This window comes from Heptranchias perlo, chromosome 31 (assembly GCF_035084215.1).
Source record: "Heptranchias perlo isolate sHepPer1 chromosome 31, sHepPer1.hap1, whole genome shotgun sequence".
NCBI lineage: Eukaryota > Metazoa > Chordata > Chondrichthyes > Hexanchiformes > Hexanchidae > Heptranchias > Heptranchias perlo.
In genome coordinates, this window is record NC_090355.1 from 14,471,153 (window position 1) to 14,496,015 (window position 24,863).

Here is a 24,863-nt window from a genome sequence, read left to right on the forward strand (position 1 = left end):
ACCCAGCGACGGTGAGGAACGGCGATATATGTCTAACTCCTAGGATGGCGTGTGACTCGGAGGGGAACTTGGAGGTGATGGTGTTCCCATTCACCTGCTGCCCTTGTCCATCTAGGTGGTGGAGGTCGCGGGTTTGGGAGGTGCTTTTGAAGAAGTATCATCTCAGATATCCATTCCAGGTGGCACTCCTTACCTTCTTCAGCCGTTCCTTCTCCTCACAGCCTTCAAGCTTTTAAAACCCAAGCTGAGCATAAGTTAATGACTACTTCCTGATTTATCATCTATGCTTTTCAACTTTGGCAGTGTCTGGCAATGAGCAATGGCTCATCACCCAGGTTTCTCTCATTTTTTAAGAAAAAAACATTGTGAGAAAAAACTAATGCAAAGAGGAGGCAAAAATACTTCTACACGGTTTGGGCGTGGAAGTCTCTTAAGTGGACGGAAAGCTAAGTGTTTCATTTCGCTGCTGCAAATTGTACTGAAATTAGCAGAAAGTCATGCCCCGTAAGACGTATTGTGCTTTTTAATGTGGACGTCTCAACAGTAACAGCATTTCAGAAAGTGTCACACCTGCACAATCGAGCTTCCTTTCAAATGCCAACTCATCTGTATAGTGTCCCTGACGAGTTTGGTCACAGCACATTTACCACTGCTGCTTGACCTTTCTCGGTGAAGTGAAGGCATTGCTGACAGACGGAGGCTCAACACAAAATTGATTTTTATTTTGCAATGATTATTCTACCGTCAAGAGGTACTGTCACATCCCTGTGCTTGCTGTGCTCAAAGATATACTAATCGGCGATTTAGAAATTTCTGTTCACTTACCCTGACAAAACACCCAAAACAAGATTGAGCATGAAGAAAGAGCCAATGATGATCAGAGGGATGAAATACAGCCAGTTCCAGGTGTTCCCCGAGGCATCATTTGCCTGTCAAATAAATAAGAAGAGGAGAACTCCAGTGAAATGGGAGAACAGGCAAACACATCTGTGCAGTCAGCTCATTTTGGCTACAAAATTAAATGAAGCAGAACCGAAGAAGGCAAGAACAATTGAATCTGTACAAATCTGTTCAAAAATGTTCTTAGTTTGTTGGCTTTAACTACACATACCTTATCATTAGATGCTGCCCTTACTGCACAATTTAAATGCAATAAGCCAATTATTGTTTGCAATGTCTGAAAATATTGGCACACATTCCATAAATATTAAGATGAGTAAAGGCCATTTGACTAAATAATCCCTAAAACAGCTTTTGTTAGATGCTTCTTTAGATCAGATTCCATGACATTCGTGGCGCAGTCCATTCCCCCCAGCCATGCCTTCGCTTCACTGAAAAAGGTGCAGCAGAGGTGCTAGATTGCTAGATGTACTGTTATCCAGTGTTACATTTAAATCCTTTATCCCAGCAGGAAAATTATAGACCCAACTTTTTGTTGGCCTTCAATTCTGCCACCTCAATAAAGGAGCTGGATTTAGCAGCGTAAATTCTGGGAACCAGCTCACAGACGCCAACATCCAGGAATCCAACCTAAACAATTGCTGATACAAATGCAGTCAGTTCTCCCAATCTATCATGCAGCTACAATTTCAACACCCTTAGCGTCTCTGTTACGTTGCCTGATGTGTTACTATTCATACAAAAACAATTACATACAAGCTGTGAATTAAACCGAAGGTAAGTTTAAGACTCTGGGTGCTAATAACATCAATGGTAAAACAATCTACAGGAGAAACTGAATCCGACAGTATTAGCCAGTCAAATTAGTGTCCCAATTATATTATATCAATCTGGAGCATCTTTGAAAGTGGGGCAAGAAGATGGCTGCAGTTATAGAACCCATCTTCACCACTCTGGTAATGAGCACATTAACTTAACATGCGCTTAACAGCTCTGCTCACCAGTCACCATAAATCAGTGACAGCTGATGGGAGTCCTTTATTAACGTAAGACAATTAAAGGTGGTAGAGTAGGCTACCAGAGCACAGTTTCGAGCTTTGTGTTTCATGTTTAAAAAGTCAGCTTTACACAAATGCAAGTGATCTCATTAATGGCACCAACTGCTGATGTCTGAACTATAGTGTGCATTTGGTGTTGGTGGTGCAAGATTGGTCATAATACAATTGTTGCATCAAATGCACTTGGAGTCCAACAACCACTAAAGACCCCGAGTTGTGAACCCTCTGTCCATTGATATCACTTCAGATCCTCTGACACCTTCATGTTTAATCAGTCTTCCAAGCCAGATAATCCAATTATGTCATCATCACTTACCATTAATTAAAAAAAATTGTAAAAAAATTAACAAAAGTAGAAAAAAAATGTTAAAATCATAACTCTTTGTAGCTGTGTTTTTATGGTGAAAATGTTTCTATAAATCGAGAGTTAATATCTACAGTTAATACAATTATGTTTTGAAGTAATATTCTCATCCATAGAAATGCCTCAAAATTGTATTTATGCCGGATCATTTATATGATCCCATGCAAGTGCTGCCTTAGAGTTAAGGCAATTAGCTTCTCAATTGACGAGGGAAATACCTTTCTACCACAGGACAACTTAGCTTGGTTCATTATCATTTATAAATACGTGAATCAACTTCAAGGCTACACTTTCTATCTTGAACCTTGATTGCACCATTTCTACTGACTCATTTAATGTGACCCATGGGCCAACAGAAAACTCTTGTGTTGAGGCCCATCGTGTTAAAGTATTTCTTCATCAAGTCCTGCCTTCACAAATATAATTAGGTAGCCAACAATTTTCTTGGTACTTAAATACTAAATCTGTCAATCTACAATATTTTATGCCCCAGTCTTGCGTCAGCTTAAGACAAAGGAATTTAAGATTCAAACGCAAGAAAAATGAATAACAGCTTTTAAAACGAAAGGACCCAAAGCTTCTTCGATAACTCAGTTGTTAAATGAACTATCCAGTGTGGAACTGAGCCATACAGATGCAGATTTGCAGTCTGTAATGAGATCGCTAATCTTAGCCAGAGCAGAAGTAGGAGTGCTACAAATGGCCTCAGCAATCCTTGACTGGGGACGCACTTCTCATTTCTATCTAATGATCCCTACTGGAGAATATGTGCGTGTGGATGCCAACAGAACAAAGGCTGACATGTTGAGCCCCTCGGTCGAAAAACCTGTTGTCATTCACTGCAGAGGCTCACGTGACCAATGCTCACTTTGATAAAGGACCATAAGGCACCTGTGGATCAATACTTCTGCATGATTCAGCACCTTCAGGAGTAAGGGATCCTTGTCCAATCATTGAGCACCCTTCATCCTAATATATGGAACAGTACAACCATGTACGACCCTCCTTGCATTTACTTGTCAGTATTGTGAAATATATACTACAGCAAATACTCTGTATGAACCATGTCCTGACAGCATGCACATCCCTTATATAAAAAACGATGTAATACTTAAACCTTCCTTCAATAATAGTCATAATTTGCACTTGTTAATACAAGGTTTTATGAACAAATCCATAATCAGTATGGCAGATTAACTATGTAATGTCTTTGGCAAGAAACCATCTTTTAATATGGAGACATATTTCATTTCAACACAGAGCTCATCAGTTGAAGGATCGAACCAATTTTCAACGGAGGACGGCTGAGCTTGACAGATGGGTACCTTGATTATATCACAATAATGTTGAGATTAAAAATAGATTGAGCCACTCAGTCACTGGAGATTGTCCAGAGAGCAGGGTGTCTAATAAACAAATAAAAAATTTGAAATCTGGGAAAAGTTTAAAGGGGGAGGGAATGTTTTCATCATGATACTTCACACCCAAATGTTACAATGGCATTTTTAATACCACAATGATTTGTTCTGACATCACTTATATCATTGCACTGTGCTTAGCAAATCTTCATTTGTTCAGCACTTCGCATGAAGAAAGCGTATCTTCAAAATTTAAATGAAAACTATGTTTGTGTATAAAATCTTCGATTTTAGCCTTCAATTGTCCCATTTACCCTCAATTCAGCCAAACAGTACACACTTCAATTAATGCACGAGCACAATAATCGCATCAATATCTTCACGTTCATTTTGTCCTGGAACTCCTGGGAATGAATGTCTCTGGTTTCCTTTCCTGAATGTCTCTGGTGCTATCATTTGTTGCCGCGTGTATGTGTTTGTGTGTGTATATATATATATATATATGATTGAAAATAATTTGAGTGCCACAACAGCAGCAACCATTATAAACAAGAAGAAAATTAATTTTTAAAAGAAGTTTAACAAGAAGCAACTGACCTCCTGATCGGGACAGCCATCTTTGCCATATTTCCTCGACAAGTGGCTAAAACATGATGTGCTGTTACTTAAACACTGCTCCCATTGCCTCCAACTACTCCATCAAAAGCAGGAGACAGCAGGGAGAAGGTGATGGGAGCTAAAGCAAATCAACGCTGCAATGTGCTTCAGTTCGTAACCTAGGAAACGTAGCAAAGATGGCAGCCTTGACTAGCGGTCAACCATACTATGAGGTGTTTCTAAAAAAAAATCATTAATTCTAAATTGAAAAGAAGTACATGTTGGGACTGTTTTCTCAGATAAATCTTTGAGGATAAGGCGATTGCCTGGTCTTAACTAGGGAATTCCTTTAAAAATCCTTTAGGCTTCATATTTCATGGGGGCTCAATTCAGCATTTGATTAAATTCCTATTGTATAGATTAAGTAACATTTATTTTAATAACGATGAACATGAATTCTTTACATATCACTTTAATAAATAGTCCATCGTAACCTTCTGCAATGCGACAAAGGCTTGCTTTAACATCAAGTGATTAAATTATTTAGGAGACATTTTTTTCCCCATTCTTGCGTGTCAGACAGGACTTTTCCAAGTTCTGCCAGGTGCTTTTCCAGAGCACTGTGACCCTCACTGTGACCCTCACTGTGACCCTCACTGTGACCCTCACCAAGTTCATATTGGGAGAAATAAAAAGGTGCATATTGTGATGTAACAGAAAATGCATCAGAGTTCTGAGAGTTATAGTGAAATCCAATCAATGGATCAGATATCAAAATGCTCAGGAAATTCACTGCTCATCCATTATTTAGTCAGGACTTTTCAGGTGCCCAAAGTTTACTTATCATACATTGAATTGGAAAAGGAACCAGAAATATGTATCCAAACAGCATATAAAGTTGTACAATCTGTGAATTATTATGGATTTAGGCATTGACAGAAAATTATACTTAGAATGAGCCTGGGTTCTTTCACAGCAACATTAACACATTATTATGTTGAGACTAGGCATGACCCATAAATCTTCCGTTCTTCATATTTCAGACCACATTAGTCTAACACAATGCTGCCACCTCAATAATCTTCCATGATTTGGTGTAATGTTTTCAGAAATCAATTTTCAGTATCACAATACAATCCACCTTTTTCTGGTTATATGAGCTCACCATTTTGATTTTTTTTCCTAGCTCAATAATGGGACTAACAGAATGATAGAATTTGGAAACCAAAATCACTATATTCTTGGGCATTGAGCCTCATTACCATTGACGTGCAGGCAGCTCACAGGCAAAGCGGAATGGAAGGTCGGGCTGCTGCGATGCCAGCAGTGGTCCTCAGATAAGTGATTAATGGGGACCAGGGAGGGGGTGATCAGGTCTGGAGGTGGTGGTGGCCAAGGGGGAGGTAGCATTGGCTGGGGGGTAGCGGCAACGATTGTGGGGGGAAGGGGTGGCAGCGGAAATTGGGGGAGGAAGTGATGACCAGCAACGGCCTGCGTTCTTTGAATGTGGGGTGGGGAGGAACACTCTGTTAGGCTGCATGTAAACCTGGTTTTCCTGTGTGCAGCTGGCGCCACTACCTTAGGGCAAACCAATCTTGCAGTGGGCCTTAAGCCCCTTACTCACATATGTTTTGGGCGTGGACACTGCACGCTAATTTTTTGGCCTTCACCAATAAGACAATTGGTACACCTCTGTCTCATAATGAGTATACACTTCCTGCCCGTCATATTGGAGGCTTACGATGCCGTTTAACGCCTGAGAAACGGGAACTGCGCAGCAAAATTACTAGGTCTGAATTTTAAATATACTATTAAGTCAATCGTACAAGAGCTATAACATTTTAGAACTGTAACTAAATCTGGTTTTGATGCAGTATTTTGATATGAGCACCACCTTCTCAAGGGCAATTAGGGTTGGGCAATAAATGCTGGCCTTGCCAGTGACGCCCACATCCCATGAACAAATTAAAAAAAATAGTCTGGCATACTCCAGAATTATTGATTTTTATAAGAAAAAAGAATTCCCACAGGTAAATGGTAGAAAAGTCCAACTACAACATGTACTTACATAAGCTTAACTAAGTGGAAGACTTCAAACTGTGCCACCTTAGTTTGAAGTTTTGCAGTAACTGGGAACTATTGTATAACTGTAGGGAATACTGCCAACAATTTAGAATGGGTTGCAGAACTTGAAATATGATGTTAATGAGAAATCAATTTTCAACATTGGTAAAGAGGATTCATTGGCCTTTAGCTTTTGATTGATGCAGGTTATTCAGAGCATGAAACTCTCTAGGGTGGAACACGTCTAAAGCCAAAGATGGTTAATCAGCGCCAACAACATCATTTGCAAAACTATGCATTCATGCACATCATGTCATCAACCCACTTACTCAGCACTTTGCACTGTATGAAAGCAGCTATCACGCCCGCATCTCCCATTGATCTCTGCAGATCCAGCTCTCAATTGAAACATGATTCTGATTGTGTTACTCACCGTGCATTGCACACATTGTTTGAGATAAAGAATTGGCTGAATGTCATGGGTTGACATAAGCTTGCAATTTCTGCTAACAACTAAACTGCAGGGGATTGGGAGACTGCTTAAAATATCACATCCTAGGATCTCAAATACAATCAGCCTTTGATTTTGTGTGCAAAAAATATGCTGTGTGAAATGCTTAAATTCAAGTAGAAAATATAGATAAAAATATTTGTAAAATAACCACCATCATCTTCAGGTTTGGAATGTAAAGCACAATTCCACCAAATTGAAAAGGAATAAAATAGTTGGAATGTAATTTAGCTCCAAGCCACAACAATTGTTTTTATCGACGACTGCATTACTTGGTAATAAATTCCTATACGCATGCTTCTGTCCCAAAGTAGCTTTCTTTCCAGTTTTTAAGAAATATAAAGCATATATCCTCCCTTAGCCATTGCACCATGTGACTCCACATCGTTGGTGATTCCAATTTTCATATAAGATCACTTTGCCCTCCCTCCTCTGATGTCTCTGCCATTTTCATCTTCACTCATGCTCATCTTACTTAGCAATTCCCCACTCCAATCCATGGCTAGCCAATTAACTTTATCATTATGTGGGGTCTCACCACTTCCAAGGTTTTTGCCATCTTGGATCCTTTCCTGGTCTTCCTTACCTCTCACATCTGACTGCCCACCTCCTGCTATCTTTACTACAACCCTTCGACAGGACAGAAACCATTTTGTCCTGTGGAGTATTTTGTCCTTTGATGACCACATATTTCTAGTGTTAATTATTGGATTGTTTCAGATAATTTTTTTTTTCAATGGCTCAACAAGTTAAAATAATAACCTGGGTAAACACAATGGGCATTAAAAGCACACATATCCTCCAGCAGAAGCTTTCACTATTCCAGGTTTGTATCGTTCGCCCTCAACTACACAGAAAATCCTGATTCCTAAGAGGGTGAGGGCCAGATTAGTGAAACCTAATTTTGTGCTAGCACCTGAAGCTGCTCCAGCCTTCTTCACAGACTTCTTAACTGTTGTGTGAAGGGTGTTTTTAAGTTGTAAACACTTAGGGGGTAATTTTGACTTTGGCCGCTAGTGTAAAACGGGCGCTATCAGATCAGCTAGACATCTCTCCCGATTTGCAGTTCCATTAACTTCAATGGAATTGAAATTTGGGAGAGATGTATAACCAGCTGCTGATCCGATATCGCTCATTTTACACTATCGGACGAAGTCAAAATGACCCCCTTATTGTTTTATTTCAAGATCGTTATTTTTTTTTAAAAGATGTAAACTTTCATCCCTGAATAATTGTCACATTGGGACCAAGATAAGATTGTTTCCAAAGCTTCTTTGAGGATTTTTAAAAATATTATTCAGATATTGATGAAGTTATAAGAAATTCATGCGACTGTTACTTGCTGGATTTACAATCTTTGAGTAGGGGTTACTATTCCTTTTGATCACTGTAGTCTATATCTGCCCTGAGGCTGTATGAAATCCATACAATCCACACAGGGGGATTTGCTGCATTGTAATAACCATCTTGTCTGGTAGGATGATGATAGTCCTTATTCCCAAAGGAAATTCTGTAAATGTTTTCCTGCACTGTTAAGAGGACTGGTTATTTTAAGGCATTGTATTTCATGAAGCCCTTCTCATATTAATGTTCAGGATTGGTTGCTTTATTGGATATTGCAGCAGTTTTATAATAGATTTGCTGGACTCATGCATTGTGAATTGGAAGGATTTACAGACATTCTCTCTATTCAAAGGGCTTGTATCTTCAAATTGTAGCATGTCTCAGATCCATCATCTAGTCCTTCAGCTAGAATAAAGATTCTCAAGTTGTTCTACCAATCAGTTGTCAAGTGTGCCCCGCTCATCTCTGACAAACTGATCCTTTTTCATTATGTAGGTTATGAAGTGCTCCAGCATTGGGGTAGGAGCCTAGTGCCTTCTACATCAATCAAGCTACTTTTTTTTTTGAGTTTATGAACTGGGATTTTGATTTCCTTCATTGAATCATACAGCACAGAGGAGGACATTCGACCCATCGTGTCTGTGCCTGGTCTTTGAAATTGCAATCCAATTAGTCCCATTCCCCCACTCTTTGCCCATAGCCCTGCAAATTTCTCCTTTTCAAGTAGACATCCAATTCCCTTTTAAATTTACTGTTGAATCTGCTTTCACCACCTTTTCAGGTAATGCATTCCAGATCATAACAATTTGCTACGTAAAAATTTTTTTCCTCCTTTGCCCCCTGGATTATTTTCCAATTATCTGAAATCTGAGTCCTCTGATTACCAACCCTCCTGTAGTAGAAACAGATTCTCCATCAAAAACCCTCATGATTTTAAACACGTCTAGCAAAATCTATCCTTAGCTTTCTCTGCTTGAAGGAGAAGAGTTGACAGACATTTTGCATTGTTAGATCAATATTCTATCAGGACCAAATGTAACACATCAGGATTGTTATATTCTTGATCCACCTATCACCCAAAGTAGCTTAACATCCTGAGTATAAAGCATACAAGCCAACAGTGCTGGTTTTGTGGGAACTCGATTTGTTTTTACTTTGAACTGCTGAGCTCTTAGAGTTACTAGTCTATTTTTACATACCGCAGCTCCTATTTGCTAAAAAAAATCCTATCTGCATCTTGTACAAATGAAAGGGGATTAAGCAGAACACAGCTGAAGCCAGCCTAAGATGCAGCAACCCTTTAAACCACATCATTGACACAATTCTAGGTGTCAACTGCTCAGCAGTACACAGTTCTTAATAGCTTGTTTTAACATAATTCTTTTAATATTTCTGTTTTGAGCACTAAATAATATTTCTATATTTGAACTGAAAAGCTATTATGATATGTACTTACTGCCATTCACCAATTCAGGAAAACAAATCGACACTGATATAAAGTAGCTCTCCCTAATCACGAGAATACATTTACTTCATTTGGAAGTGAATGGCAAAAAATATACACACAATAGCTGACCAGTTGTGCTAATCCGGAAGTAAACACACCTGATAGCAGTAAGAACACCGCTGCATATAGAAGCAATATAGGTTAGATATTATTGTTGTGATTCTAGTGGACAATCTCTTAACAAATGTAAGGAATCTTACAACACCAGGTTATAGTCCAACAATTTTATTTTAAAATCACAAGCTTTCGGAGATTATCCCATTCGTCAGGTGAATGAGTGAAAGGTTCCCAAATCGCATATCTTATATTAGGCTGGGACACCAATCAAAAGGTGTTGTTGGTGTTCAGACAGGTTAGCCACAGAAAACAGTAGGTCCCAGTACACTGAATACGCATTGTGTCAAATTACACAGACAGAGAGAAAGAGACCCAAATGGCAGAGAGAGAGAGAGAGAGAATATTAAAAACAGATAACTTTTTTTTCCCCTTGCTGGTGGGGTTACGTGTAGCGTGACATGAACCCAAGATCCCGGTTGAGGCTGTCCTCATGGGTGCGGAACTTGGCTATCAATTTCTGCTCGACGATTTTGCGTTGTCGTGTGTCTCGAAGGCCGCCTTGGAGAACGCTTACCCGAAGATCGGTGGCTGAATGTCCTTGACTGCTAAAGTGTTCCCCGACTGGGAGGGAACCCTCCTGTCTGGCGATTGTTGCGCGGTGTCCGTTCATCCGTTGTCGCAGTGTCTGCATGGTCTCGCCAATGTACCATGCTCCGGGGCATCCTTTCCTGCAACGTATGAGTTGGACAACGTTGGCCGAGTCACAGGAGTATGAACCATGTACCTGGTGGGTGGTGTCCTCTCGTGTGATGGTGGTATCCGTGTCGATGATCTGGCATGTCTTGCAGAGGTTGCCGTGGCAGGGTTGTGTGGTGTCATGGACGCTGTTCTCCTGAAAGCTGGGTAATTTGCTGCGAACGATGGTCTGTTTGAGGTTGGGTGCCTGTTTGAAGGCGAGTAGTGGAGGCGTGGGGATGGCCTTAGCGAGGTGTTCGTCGTCATCGATGACATGTTGAAGGCTGCGGAGAACATGGCGTAGTTTCTCCGCTCCGGGGAAGTACTGGACGACGAAGGGCACTCTGTTGGTTGCGTCCCGTGTTTGTCTTCTGAGGAGGTCTATGCGATTCTTCACTGTGGCCCGTCGGAACTATCGATCGACAAGTCGAGCGTCATATCCCGTTCTGACGAGGGCGTCTTTCAGTGTCTGTAGGTGTCCATCGCGTTCCTCCTCGTCTGAGCAGACCCTGTGTATTTGCAGGGCCTGTCCATAGGGGATGGCCTCTTTGACGTGGTTGGGGTGGAAGCTGGAAAAGTGGAGCATCGTGAGGTTGTCCGTGGGCTTGCGGTAGAGTGAGGTGCTGAGGTGCCCGTCTTTGATGGAGATTTGTGTGTCCAAGAAAGAAACCGATTCTGAGGAGTAGTCCATGGTGAGTTTGATGGTGGGATGAAACTTGTTGATGTTATCGTGTAGTCTCTTCGGTGATTCTTCGCCGTGAGTCCATAGGAAGAAAATGTTGTCGATGTATCTGGTGTATAGCATTGGTTGGAGGTCCTGTGCAGTGAAGAAGTCGTGCTCGAACTTGTGCATGAAAATGTTGGCGTATTGGGGTGCGAATTTGGTCCCCATGGCTGTTCCGTGTGTTTGGGTAAAGAACTGGTTATCGAAGGTGAAGACATTGTGATCCAGGATGAAGCGGATGAGTTGTAGGATGGCGTCTGGAGATTGGCTGTTGTTGGTGTTGAGTACTGAGGCTGTTGCATCGATGCCGTCATCATGGGGGATACTGGTGTAGAGTGCCGAGATGTCCATCGTGGTGAGAAGTGTTCCTGGTTCAACTGGTCCGTGGGTGCTGAGTTTTTGTAGAAAGTCTGTAGTGTCGTGACAGAAGCTGGGGGTTCCCCGTACGATGGGTTTCAGGATGCCCTCGACGTATCCAGAGAGGTTCTCACACAGGGTTCCGTTGCCTGATACGATAGGACGTCCGGGTGTGTTGGCTTTGTGTATCTTTGGGAGGCAGTAGAAGTCTCCCACGCGGGGAGTACGTGGGATGAGAGCACGTAGGATGCTTTGAAGGTCTGGATCGAAGGTCTTGATCAGTTTGTTGAGCTGGTGGGTGTGTTCTTTGGTCGGATCTGCGGGTAACTGTCTGTAGTGTTCCTGGTTGTCCAGTTGTCGGTATGCTTCTTTGGACAGGCCCTACGAATACACAGGATCTGCTCAGACGAGGAGGAACATGATGGACACCTACAGACGCTGAAAGACGCCCTCGTAAGAACGGGATATGATGCTCGACTTGTCGATCGACAGTTCCGACGGGCCACAGCGAAGAATCGCATAGACCTCCTCAGAAGACAAACACGGGACGCAACCAACAGAGTGCCCTTCGTCGTCCAGTACCTCCCCGGAGCGGAGAAACTACGCCATGTTCTCCGCAGTCTTCAACATGTCATCGATGACGACGAACACCTTGCTAAGGCCATCCCCACGCCTCCACTACTTGCCTTCAAACAGCCACCCAACCTCAAACAGGCCATCGTTCGCAGCAAATTACCCAGCTTTCAGGAGAACAGCGTCCACGTCACCACACAACCCTGCCACGGCAACCTCTGCAAGACATGCCAGATCATCGACACGGATACCACCATCACACGAGAGGACACCACCCACCAGGTACATGGTTCATACTCCTGTGACTCGGCCAACGTTGTCTACCTCATACGTTGCAGGAAAGGATGCCCCGGAGCATGGTACATTGGCGAGACCATGCAGACACTGCGACAACGGATGAACGGACACCGCGCAACAATCGCCAGACAGGAGGGTTCCCTCCCAGTCGGGGAACACTTTAGCAGTCAAGGACATTCTTCGGGTAAGCGTTCTCCAAGGCGGCCTTCGAGACACACGACAACGCAAAATCGTCGAGCAGAAATTGATAGCCAAGTTCCGCACCCATGAGGACAGCCTCAACCGGGATCTTGGGTTCATGTCACGCTACACGTAACCCCACCAGCAAGGGGAAAAAAAAGTGATCTGTTTTTAATATTCTCTCTCTCTCTGCCATTTGGGTCTCTTTCTCTCTGTCTATGTAATTTGACACAATGTGTAGTCAGTGTACTGGGACCTACTGTTTTCCGTGGCTAACCTGTCTGAACACCAACAACACCTTTTGATTGGTGTGATGGTGTCCCAGCCTAATATAAGATATGCGATTTGGGAACCTTTCACTCATTCACCTGACGAAGGGGATAATCTCCGAAAGCTTGTGATTTTAAAATAAAATTGTTGGACTATAACCTGGTGTTGTAAGATTCCTTACATTTGTCCACCCCAGTCCATCACTGGCATCTCCACATCAATCTCTTAACAGTTCTTCAATTTCATTTAACAGAGAGCAAAGAGTATGAACCCATTTTAAATCTCTAGATTATTAAGAAATCTGAGCTCAAAATAAACAGTTAGAGAGTATTAAATTCATAAATTTACTGATACATTCTGTAATGGTTCATATTCTCGAAGTTTTATTGTATTAAAACTTTTCTGCCACAAAAATTAAACCCAAGCAAGATTTTCCCTTTACAGTGCTCCCTCATACTGGAACTGTTAGAAATGCCTAAAAGTTTTCCTTACTTGATTTCTCATCAATATAATCATGTCTACTTTTCCCAAGCACTTGCATATCAATCCATCGAAATTGAAGTATTGTCCCTTTAAAGTTTGTTCAGGCTGATTACATGAAGCTGGCTCTTTCAAATTGCAGCCCAACGTAATTAAACCTTCCCAATTTGTGTTGTGTATTGTTGTGGCTAAGATCATGGGACAAATACGGCCTGACAGGATGAACCAGGAGTAGGCCCAATAGGTAAATCTTCAGATCCGGGACTAAAGGATGTCCTAACACCGACACAATGAGCATTAAGATTTTAGGATAATGCCAAACAATGTAGACTTAAATCCCCCCTTCCAGTCACCTCTTCAACACCTGGTACAAGGCAAATGGCCCATCTTTGCCAATAGCATACCCTAGTTAGGATGTTAAGCTATATTAGCTTTGTCCTGGCACTACAAGGTGCCATATTGACTCAACATCGTTTGCCAATTAATTTTTGAGAACTGCATCTGCAAAATCCCATCAATGCTGTTGCACTGGAGCCACACAACCATTATCCACATTTTTCAAGATCTGAACACACACCCGATACTAAGTCAGATTTATGAGCCTCTTGATGACTATAGACCTTCAAGTCATACAATCTCTGTGACAACAAGCTCCTTGGACACTGTTAAGGCCAAGTCCTGCAACTGCAGGTGTTGAGATTTGGGTACACTAAAAGCCAGCTGCATATCTTCAAACAAACCAATCTTCCACAAAATGAATCTACGACTAACTTTCCTGCTACTGTGCACCCACTCACTCAGTCTGAAAGGTGGATTTGAATATTGGGATTACTCTATATAAATGCTGGCACGGATTTCAAAACAACAAAACCAGTCTTCCAACCCATTCCGAATTAAGCTGAATCATGTATATCCACAGACTTGCTTTAAACCTTCATCAGGATCATAGAAAGTGCCTGCTGATTGGAATCTCGCCCTTCTCTGTGGTAAGAACAGTCACTAGTGGACAATCCACTGGGGCTGTTATCTTAACTTAAAGGGACGGTCACATATCAAGGGGCTGGGCAATCCAAAGCCATTTTTATCTCTGTCCCTATGACACCATCATCCACTCTATCATTAGAACTATGGAAACGACACATCAACACAATGTCACCTATATTCACTGACAGATATGATGTTGATTTAAAAGTAACACCAGCATTGTTCCTGCCCTGCTAAAATCTCTGGTGCACGTATTGACTCCAGAGATTTTATTCGTAATTGGCTCTGCTTAGTCCATTTTGCAAATATTGTCTTGAATAATTAATTTCTTTCCTTCACTCACTTTGGCTATGATGAAGTCTTCCTTCTCAGGGGAGATGCAAATGTAGTCACTGGTTTTAAAAGCTTGTCATTCGGGTAAACACCTTAAAGGTTTTCAGCCTCACACAGACCTGCTACAACTGTCTTTTCACCTAGCAATTAATTAATCCTCACAACTTGTTTGCACTTAGTTGCGATAGGCAAACCAGAGCTACACTAATGCGCTTTACATCAATGCTGATAAGCTTTCAAAGTACATGTGAGACATAAGTATATATATTTTACTGGCTTCACGTCTCATTTTACTAATAGCTACTTTAAAAATGTAGCCTCAGTCTATCATGTGTTGGTTCTGGAAGGAATGCTTCAGCACTGTTATTATGTTGGAGATATAATCTCGAGACAAGTAAAATTATTTTGTCATTTTCACAACAAAATGCTTAAATCCTGCTTAACAGAGAACAAAGAGTCAAATGCCGATACCTTGAGGACAAAGTTTTCATGTGTGGTTTTGGGCACCTTAGTTTCAAAAGGACGTTGAAGCATTGAGAAAGATTCAGATGGAAGCAATTGGGTTACTTTGGAACTTATGGGTTTAAGTTTGGAAAACAGTCTCGCAGGTCAGAAATTACTTTCACTGGAGCAAAGACGACTGAGGGGAGACAAGATGCAAAGGGATAGAAATTGGACCTCATTAAGCTGTTTTACGGGAGTAAAGCAGACGCGACGAGACTCAAGGATGACTGAAAAATGTCCGAGCAGAAATTGGGTAGGGCCACTTTTCAAGCATCTGGGAGGGCTGCCTAAAACGGGCATTAGACCCCCTACATCTGCTAATGAGAGGTGCAATGCCTGTTTTAGGACCCCTCTGGGAAATTGGGCTGCCCTGAGTGGAGCAGGCATTGGATTTTCTAGGTGTGGATGTGGCCTAGCCAACGGCCACCACCGAAAAGGTAAGTTTAATTACTTTTATTTTAATTAATGTGGAGCCAGGAGGAGCAGGAGTGCCCCTCTCGGCTCCACAGCACTCCTGATGGCCGCTGCCCTACGCTTTCGGCCCCCCTTCCCACCGTCCCTCCTCTCCGCCAACTCCCCAACAAGCTGAGGGCCACTACTGGAGAGGCAGGCAGCCCGTAATTCTATTCTTCACTCTGGTCAGCAGCCTGTGGAGGCGGATCAGGTGCCGGTAAGTCACCGCAATCATTGAGATGAGGTCGGAGGACCAGTTTATGCGATCCTCGGCCCTCCACCCTCAATTGGCACTTGAAAACCGGTCTAAACGAATTTCTAGGTCAGAGTCTTTGAAATGCCAAAAGACAAGAGTTAACATGACTGAAAAAGGTTATTATTTAGAATTAGAAGAAATAAATACAAATTTATCACGCCTCATATGAAACTACAAGTGCATTGGTGGGAAGTGATCAAAGCCAACATCAAGAGGTTCTTCATCCTCAAAGGTGTTCAGAAGGCAAGAGGGCAACAGAAGGAATTGTCCCAGCTCCAGAAAAGCATACAGGATCTGCTCCAGCTGCAGTCGATGGGGTTCGATGTCGGGAAGGAACTCAGAGAGGTGAAGGGCCAGCAAGCCCCTCCCACGACCTCTACCACCTAGAAGGACAAGAGCAGCAGGTACATGGGAACAACACCACCTGCACGTTCCCCTCCAAGTCACACACCATCCCGACTTGGAAATATATCACCGTTCCTTCATTGTCGCTGGGTCAAAATCCTGGAACTCCCTTCCTAACAGCACTGTGGGAGAACCTTCACCACACGGACTGCAGCGGTTCAAGAAGGCGGCTCACCACCACCTTCTCGAGGGCAATTAGGGATGGGCAATAAATGCTGGCCTCGCCAGCGACGCCCACATCCTGTGAACGAATTTTTTAAAAGCCTCGCTCTTTGCCTCCGAGGCCTCAAAGATCATCTTTCGGACCAGAATCCGCTCCGTGGAGGATGAGGAGAAGGTGCACAGGGAGACCTCTGTGATCAGCAGCCTGAAGGAGGAAGACATCATCACAGGCCTACATACTGAGGATCAGCAAGTCCTTTTATGCCGGGCTATATGACGCGAAGCCCACAGACAGCACGGCCTCCCAATCCTTCCTGCCCTCTGTCACAGAGGACTTAGAGGACAGTGAGCGGGAGAGCATGGATCAGCTGCTAACTTTGGACGAGGTGACAAAGGACATCCGGTCCTTCGAGAAGAGCAGAACTCCCGGAAGCGATGGCTTACCGATTGAGTTGTACTCAGCTCTGTGGGACTGGATAGGCCCAGACCTGCTGGAAGTGTACGGGGGTATGCTTCTGGCAAGCAGCATGTCAGAATCCATGAGGAAAGGCATCATCACCCTCATCTACAAGTGGAAAGGGGAGAGGGAAGAAATCAGAAATTGCCCACCCATTTCCTTGCTAAATGTCGACTACAAGATTCAGTGTCGACAGACTCAAGTCTGCCCTTGAGCTGGTGATCCACCCCGATCAGACCTGTACTGTATCCAGCAGGAAGACCTCCGATAGCCTTGCGTTGCTCAGGGATACGATTGCCTGCATGCTGGACAGGGGGTGAAAATCTGCTCATCAGCCTGGACCAGGAGAAGGCTTTCGATAGAAAATCCCACACGTACATGATGGACGTGTTTTCCAAAATGGGTTTTGGGGAGGGAATCCACAATTGGTTCCGACTGCTCTACGCGGACATCCATAGCACAGTTCTAATCAACGGGTTCGAGTTGGAGAGCTTTGCAATCAGATCTGGAGTCAGGTAGGGCAGTCCTTTATCTACGATCTTGTTCGTGTGCTGTATCAAGTCATTTGCCATGTCCATCAGGAAAGTCGCAGGTATCAGGGGGGTGACAATCCAAGGCAGCGGTGTCTCTCAGTTTAAGATCTCCCTGTATATGGTCGACATCAACGTCTTTTGCTCCGATCAGCGGTTTGTCCACAGACTGATGGGTATCTGCGACAAGTTCAAGCTGGCCTCGGGGGCCAGAGTGAACCGCAGTAAGAGCAAGGCCATGTTCTTTGGCAGGTGGGAGACCTGATCCATTGTCCCCTTCACCGTCAGGTCCAACTGTCTGAAGGTGCTGGGGATCTGGATCAGGAGGCCCCACGCCTGCACCAAGAGCTGGAAGGAGCAGGTTGCCAAGGCCAAACAGAAGCTTGGTATGTGAGGGGGCGCTCCCTCTCCATGGCTGGCAGGAACCTGGTGATAAGGTGTGAGGTGCTCGCAGTGTTGCTCTACGTGGCACAGGTTTGGCCCATTCCCCGCCACTCCGCTGTCACAGTCATCCCCTTTGTCTGGAGGTGCAGGATAAATCACATCCACAGGGTCACCATGTACAAGCCCCCAGACAAAGCGGGGAAGAGCGTCCCCTATGCCGCCCTGATCCTGATGGCCACCTTTGTGTATGGCTGCCTCAGGCTTTGTGGAGAGCCCCAGTACGCAAACACCAAGTGTCACTACGTGCTGAGTTTCTATCTGTCCAACACACTGAGAAGATTGGGTCTGGCCATGCTGGCCGAGCAGACACAGAACGTCCCATCCAGCTGGACCGTTCCCCACCACCTGTCCCAGGTGGAGAAGTTCCTGAAGAGGAACCCTTTCGACCACAAGGCCGTCAGACAGTGGTCAGCACGGAACGTTCTGGGGGTAATGCAGGGTGGATCCGATCGGACAGTTCCCTGACCAGAGAGTCAAAGCCATTTGGCCGAACGTCTCGTTACCGGAAATGACCAACAGGCACCAGAATGAAGCTTGGATGGTGGTGAGAAGGGCCTTGCCAGTGCGGTCTTTCCTACACGCACGGAATCTCAGTGGCACCGCGAGCTGCCCATGAGGCTGCGGCAGGGAGGAGACTGTCGTCCATCTCCTGGTGGACTGCCCCTTCACGCAGAAATTGTGGAGAGAGATGGGTTGGTATCTGTCGCGGTTCATCCCCAACAGCTCAATAACACAGGATGCTGTGCTCTATGGGATATTCCCCGGGACGCACACCGAGACAGGTATCAACTACAGCTGGAAGACCATCAACTCAGTGAAGGAGGCCCTTTGTTCCGTCCGAAACCTGCTGGTCTTCCAGCTGAAGGAGTGGTTCACCACCGAGTGATGCCGACTGGCTCACTCCAAGGTCCAGAAGTATGTGATGCGGGACACAATGAAGTGAGGTGCGGCCTACTCAAAGGCTCTATGGGGAAAGGCCACCGTGTAAGGCCATCCCACCTTTGTACTGTACAGCATGTTTTATAAAGATATGTACTGTGTTTTGAATTGAATTAATGAGATCGTATTGTGTATGATCTACATTGTATTGTTTCGAATTGTATTGCTTGGAATTGTGATTTTTACATTGAACTGTGTGTTATCATTAAATTTTATGAAATAAAGTATATTTTGAAATTAAAAAAATGTCCGAGACAATAGTGGAAACGTGTGTGTTCCTAAATTGATTTGTATTGTTTGAGTGTATGCAAGGCATTTTCTGCTAAAATTAGTGCATGTGGCTAAAATGGTGTCATTGTAGCCACACATGTGGCTCGTTAACAATTTCTATTGGACAACACTGATGTAAACAATCACATTGGAAAGCTACAATTGTTTCATCTGATAATTCACAACTAGTGTCCTTTCACACACAAGATATTCACAAGATAACTGACTGCTACCGAATGATATGTTAAAAGATCAGGTTTTTAATCTGTGTTGCAGTACATGCTCAGCATGAGCAATGATTTTCATTTATACAATAAAAGGTATTCATAAGGAAGAATTTCAGGTATTTTAATTGCTTCACCTTGCAATTCATAATAGTTGTTTCCTAAATTAAAATGTTAGTGTAATGAAATAGAAAATGAGCTCCCATTATTGGAACCAAAAAAAATGATTCTGCACCATGAATAGTGTTTGAATCTTTCTTAAATCTTCAGCAGTGACTGTGCCAAGATTAACTCATAGGCAGGATCCAGTATGACGAACAGAAGGCACAATTTGATAACAGCAGCTGGAAGATGAGTGATGGAGATAAGTCAGCACCTTTTCAGGGAATGATGAGGGCCTCAATGAAAAATACAACACAATCTCTGTTCACTCAAGCAGAGAAGCTGAGTCTATTGAGATTTCAGTTGCCAGCCACGTATACACTTATTACACAGATATAGTGCACATAAGTTCTTTTGAGTAATACTGGTCAATTCCTGATATTTCAAACTTTTTTCCTAAATAAGCTGCATTGATTGGAATTTACCTATTAGTCTGAACCAGAAATTAAAGTTCTGAATTATCCACTGAGGACCCCTATCATGAAGACCGAGACAGATATCAACTGCTGCTGGAAGACCATCAACTCGGTGAAGGAGGCCCTTTGGTCCGCCCGAAACCTGCTGGTCTTCAGGTTGAAGGAGATGTCCACGACCGAGTGTTGCCGACTGGCTCACTCTGAGGTCCAGAAGTACGTGCTGCAGAACGCACTGAAGCAAGTTGCGGCCTACGCAAAGGCTCTGCTGCCTGACCTGCTGAGTGTTTCCAGCATTTTCTGTTTTTATTATTAAATATCTGACGTGCTGCTGCCCTTACTGAGAATGAAAACATAGGGGGAATTTTAAACTCCAGGATGGGTGGGAGACGAGATGGGGGGGCAAAATTCTGAAAAATCTGATACCTGACCGCAACCCACTGTGAACATGCCAACTTCTGGTTTAACCGGGGTGGGAGAGTGATCTGCTCTCAAGAGGCGGGTCAGAGATTTAAATATGTTAATGAGGCTATGTGCCTCAGATTTGAACAAACTTTTACATTTAACGGCTGTGGACCGGGTTTCCCGGGGCTCGGGAAACCCAACATCTGAAGGGAGGCAAGAACAGCCGGATCCAGCAGGTAAGTGTTTTTCCAATGCTGCTTGTGGGCTAGGAGGATTAGGAGTGTTTTCCCCCGGTCCACCAAGCAAACCTGACGCAATCGGCCTCCCTCCCCGCAATCAGCGGGCCACCCTTATGATCCAATGCCTCCCCCCCACCACAAATCACCAGGCCGACCTGCAATCCGAAGCCTCCCCCATGACCCGCGATCTCCTCCCCCCACCCCGATGATCTCTTCCCCCCACCCCGGTGATCTCCTCCCCCCACCCCGATGATCTCCTCCCCCCACGATCTCTCTGCCCGCTGCGGTCTCTATCCACACCCGCCCCCCGCTCTCGCCCCCCCCCCGCTGCGATCCTTCTCTCCGCCCCACCTCCCACGATCTCTCTCCCCAACTCCCGACTATCTCCTCCACCTCCCCTCGGCGATCTTTCCCCCCCCCCTCCAAACCCCATGCGATCTCTCCGCTTCCCGGCTGCGACCTTCCAACGCAGGCTTTCCAGCCCGACAGCCTCTCAATCTGGCTGGCTGCCAGCCGGGAAATGGAAAAACAAATTCAAATGAGGTCCTGCCGTTAAATTCAGCACGACCTCCGCATTACCTGAATTTCCGGGTTTCCTGGCTGCTACAACACCCCACCCCCCACCCCCTCCCCGTAAATATCAGGGCCATAGACTCAGAAAGACAAGGGCCAACAAGAGGGTCATTGAAGAATTGCAAGAAAAGGGAAAATAGCATCCACGTTTTGTATGGTGTAGTGTATATGAATTATATAAAAGCCAGTGGCTGGTTCTTGTGTATTCTACTGAAGCCGACAGGGCTGCTGATTTCCTGATCACTGGGGCTCTTCAGCCCCTTTAAATGTCCAGCCGCCTCTTCTGGTGCTGTAGTGGCGGTCCCACTGCAGCAGTGCTAGAATTTTGTAGCCGGGCACTTGCGGGCTCCTTCTTGGCAGCAGGAATCGTGCTGGGAGCCTGGCCTGCCTTGTGTCAGCTATGGCAACCCCCCCACCGCCCCCCCACCGACCCTCGATCCGGGGAAATCGGTTTGGGTTGGGCCAGAGAGGGGCCGGTGACAGTCCCACCCTGCAAGAACTCTGCTTAAAGAGAAGAACCCAGCCCATAGTGTCAGAACATATTCCTGATGCACTAGGAGTGCCTCTGTTTTACATTAGTTCGCTTCGCCTGTTTGTATTAAAGCAATCTTCCTCACTGATTTCCAAAACTACTGTCACCAGCTGTGCCAATTATAGCTGTTCTATTTACAGTTACTATTTTGTTGCTTCTACAATAAGCCTCTGTCTTTAACTATTTCGCTCCTTAATTTCCAGTCCAGAGATTTCAGCCATTTACATTTCCTCTCTGCAGCACAGTGTCACAGGGTCGGGCAGTATCCCACAGTGGGCATCAGGTCACTTTGATGTCGCATCACCTGCTGTTTGCAATGCAGGCACTCCAGGACACTTAACAGAGTCACCTGGCAGGGAGGGAGACCCTTTGCGAAATATCTCTTGCCGTAGAAATCCGAGTTTTTAAAAAAACAAATATAGAGTTCCTTTGGCGAGAGCATCATTTTCATTTACAAAAAGCTGGAGTACTTGAGAGAAAAGTGCCACCTTTACATTTTTCTTGCTTTTAAATTTATTTTATTTTCTTTAACTGGAAGCTTTCTTTTTTGACAGACTCTGGAGAAACCTTGGCAAGTGAAAACTGAACTGTATTGGGCTGGTGCCCAGTTCTCCGCACTGCTGAGAGCCGGACCCCGACACGAGCATGGAAGCAGAGTGTGGATGCTTTTGGAACCTGCTGTATGAGAAGAATGTTGGGAGAAGAGACTAATCAAAGCTGAAGTAATGAGGATAGGCCTCAGTGCAGTATAAGTGTGCTTGTCACAGCAAGGCGACTGATGGACAGGATTTGTGTACCTTTTGGCTGAATGTCAGTAACCTGAGAAGATGATGGAATGAACACTGACTGAGAAAAGACTAGGTGATGGGTCAAGTGTCTGTATAGAGGCAGATCTGAATGGAAGAGTGACAATCTAACAAATGGAATTAGTGCACCATTTAGGTTCAGTTTTCCTTTAATCTGATTCAAACATTGGAAAACTTTAGTGCTTCAATGGATGGTTGTGATCTTGAAATCCTTTGTGCATATTACAACTGAGCAGGCTTTGAAACACACTATGAGGGAAGGTTTCTTATGTGCTGAGTGTAGGAAAATTGCCAATGCATTTAAACAGAATGGGTTTATTATTTCTCTACACTCAGCACATAGAGGTAATCATCCCTCCATAATGGTATGTAAAAATGCACCGTTAAAAATTAAACATGCTTTATCCAATAAAGTCTGTCGCATATAACAGTAAATTCCATATTTGAACCCAAATGAAATGCTATCAGGTATAGTATCAAGTAAAAAGTCATATGGAACACTTGAAATGCAATATAGAAATGCAAAAGCAACTTTAAAGACATTGGTCTTTTGATCTCAATGGGTTAGATGCCAGCAATACTAATATAGATCACAATGTCTTCTCACGCTAATGTCTAAATATTTAATTTATCATTAATTCTATAACATTGTTACCTGGTGTCAATGTGCGAATTTGAGTTAGTTTTTAACAGGGCTAAACCTTCAAAGGCACAATGTATTTACCCAGCTTCCCACTGATCTTGCCTTCAAACTTGCTAAGATAGTGGAGGATGAAAGAAACAGTTATGTTTGAGAACGTCAGAGGGTAAAATGAATAATTCAAAGTATTCACACATGCTTCAGTAAATTACTTGTGAATAAAATCCAAGATTTTCATGTCTAGTGACCTACAGAATTAATAATAGACACTGAAGGTCATGCTGTTACGTTGAACACGTTTTTTTCACGTGGCCCAGGGTTGAAGTGGTTCTTAATGTAGTAATGTCAGACACCTTGTTAAAATATAATGAGCCAAAGGCTCCCAACATCCAATCTCAGGACTCCAAAGAAGGAAAAGAAAAGGGAGGTAAGCTTCTGCTGTAAAAGCAACAATGCAGTGATAACACATACATTTCTAATACAAAGTAGTTTTATAGGCTTATAATTGAGATTTTCACAAGTCTGCTCCATAATGTTTTACCTTACTAATTGATTTGGTGACAAAGCAGCTGAAGTATGTTTTGTCAGTCAGCTAAAGTATGTTATGGCATTTGGTTTCAGAGGTAAAGAAAGAACAAACTCACATTTACATTGTGGCTTTCTCATCCTCAGGATATCCCCATGTGCTTCACAGCCAAAGAAATGTAGTCACTGTTATAATGCAGGCAAACATGAGAGCCAATTTGAGCACTGCAAGGTCCCATAAAAAGCAATGAAATAAATGATCAAATAATCTGTTTTATTGATGTTGGTTGAGGGAGAACTTCCCTGCTCTTCTCCAAATATTGCCATGGGACCTTTTACATCCACCAAAGAGAACAGACATGGCCTCGATTTAATGTCTCATCTGAAAGATGGTACAGCAGCGCTCCTTCAGTACTGCACTGAAGTGTCAGCCAAGATTGGGCTGGAAATTGCTGGAACAGAGCATCTCATGGCATACGCCATTACTTAGACTTTTTCCTGCATCCTTCAGCTGAAAAGCTTTTTGCGCCTCAACTTGCTGGAAGTGCGAGCTGATAACAGCATGACGAAAGCAACAGGGCATCTGGGACTTGAGTGAATGGCAGGACCAACAGTGTACCTCCTTAACCAATTAGATTTAAGGATTGAGAAATAAACAGAGGAACGAGGGCAAAGGAGGGTGAATTAGAGTGGGTGAATTAGAGTGGGTGAATTAGTGTGGGTGAATTAGTGTGGGTGAATTAGAGTCAAATCAGGTACAGAAAGAGAAATAAAGAGAGGGAAAGAAAGATTGGATTAAGAGAGAGAAAAATGAGACAGAAAGGAAAAGAAAGAAAAAAATGTAAACATTTAAAATTTGATATTTTTAAAATCTCTTACCACCTGAAGGAATGAGGCTCCAGAGTTTAAATTGTTCATTTTCTGGGGCAGAGAGATTGATTGGCAGTCATTAGCATTTATCATATTGTTAAAAGGGTACTGAGGCTATTAAGAGTGAGATGCAAAACGAAGCAAGCGGCAGTGTGGCATAAATCGACCAGCAAGTTCTGAAGATTCGCAAGTCACGATGTATATCTTAATCCCCTGAACTTGCTTGCCGATTTGCACAGTAACAAAGGTTTGCGTCATTCACACTCTGTTATTTTTCCAGCAAGTTCCGGCCCATTATGTGCTCAGGTCTCTGGAGTGGGCCTTGAACCCATGACCTTCTGACTCAGAGGTGAGAGTGCTA

General features: G+C 43.6%; 1 protein-coding gene across 1 annotated transcript in view; it reads right to left on the reverse strand.

Annotated features, from left to right (window-relative positions):
* Positions 1-24,863, reverse strand: part of cacna1ba (calcium channel, voltage-dependent, N type, alpha 1B subunit, a) — a 518,974-nt gene that overhangs the window by 214,950 nt on the left and 279,161 nt on the right. Inside the window, exon 9 of the mRNA XM_067969602.1 lies at positions 826-929. Coding sequence (XP_067825703.1) covers positions 826-929 — 104 coding nt within the window. The remainder of the gene's footprint in view (positions 1-825; positions 930-24,863) is intronic.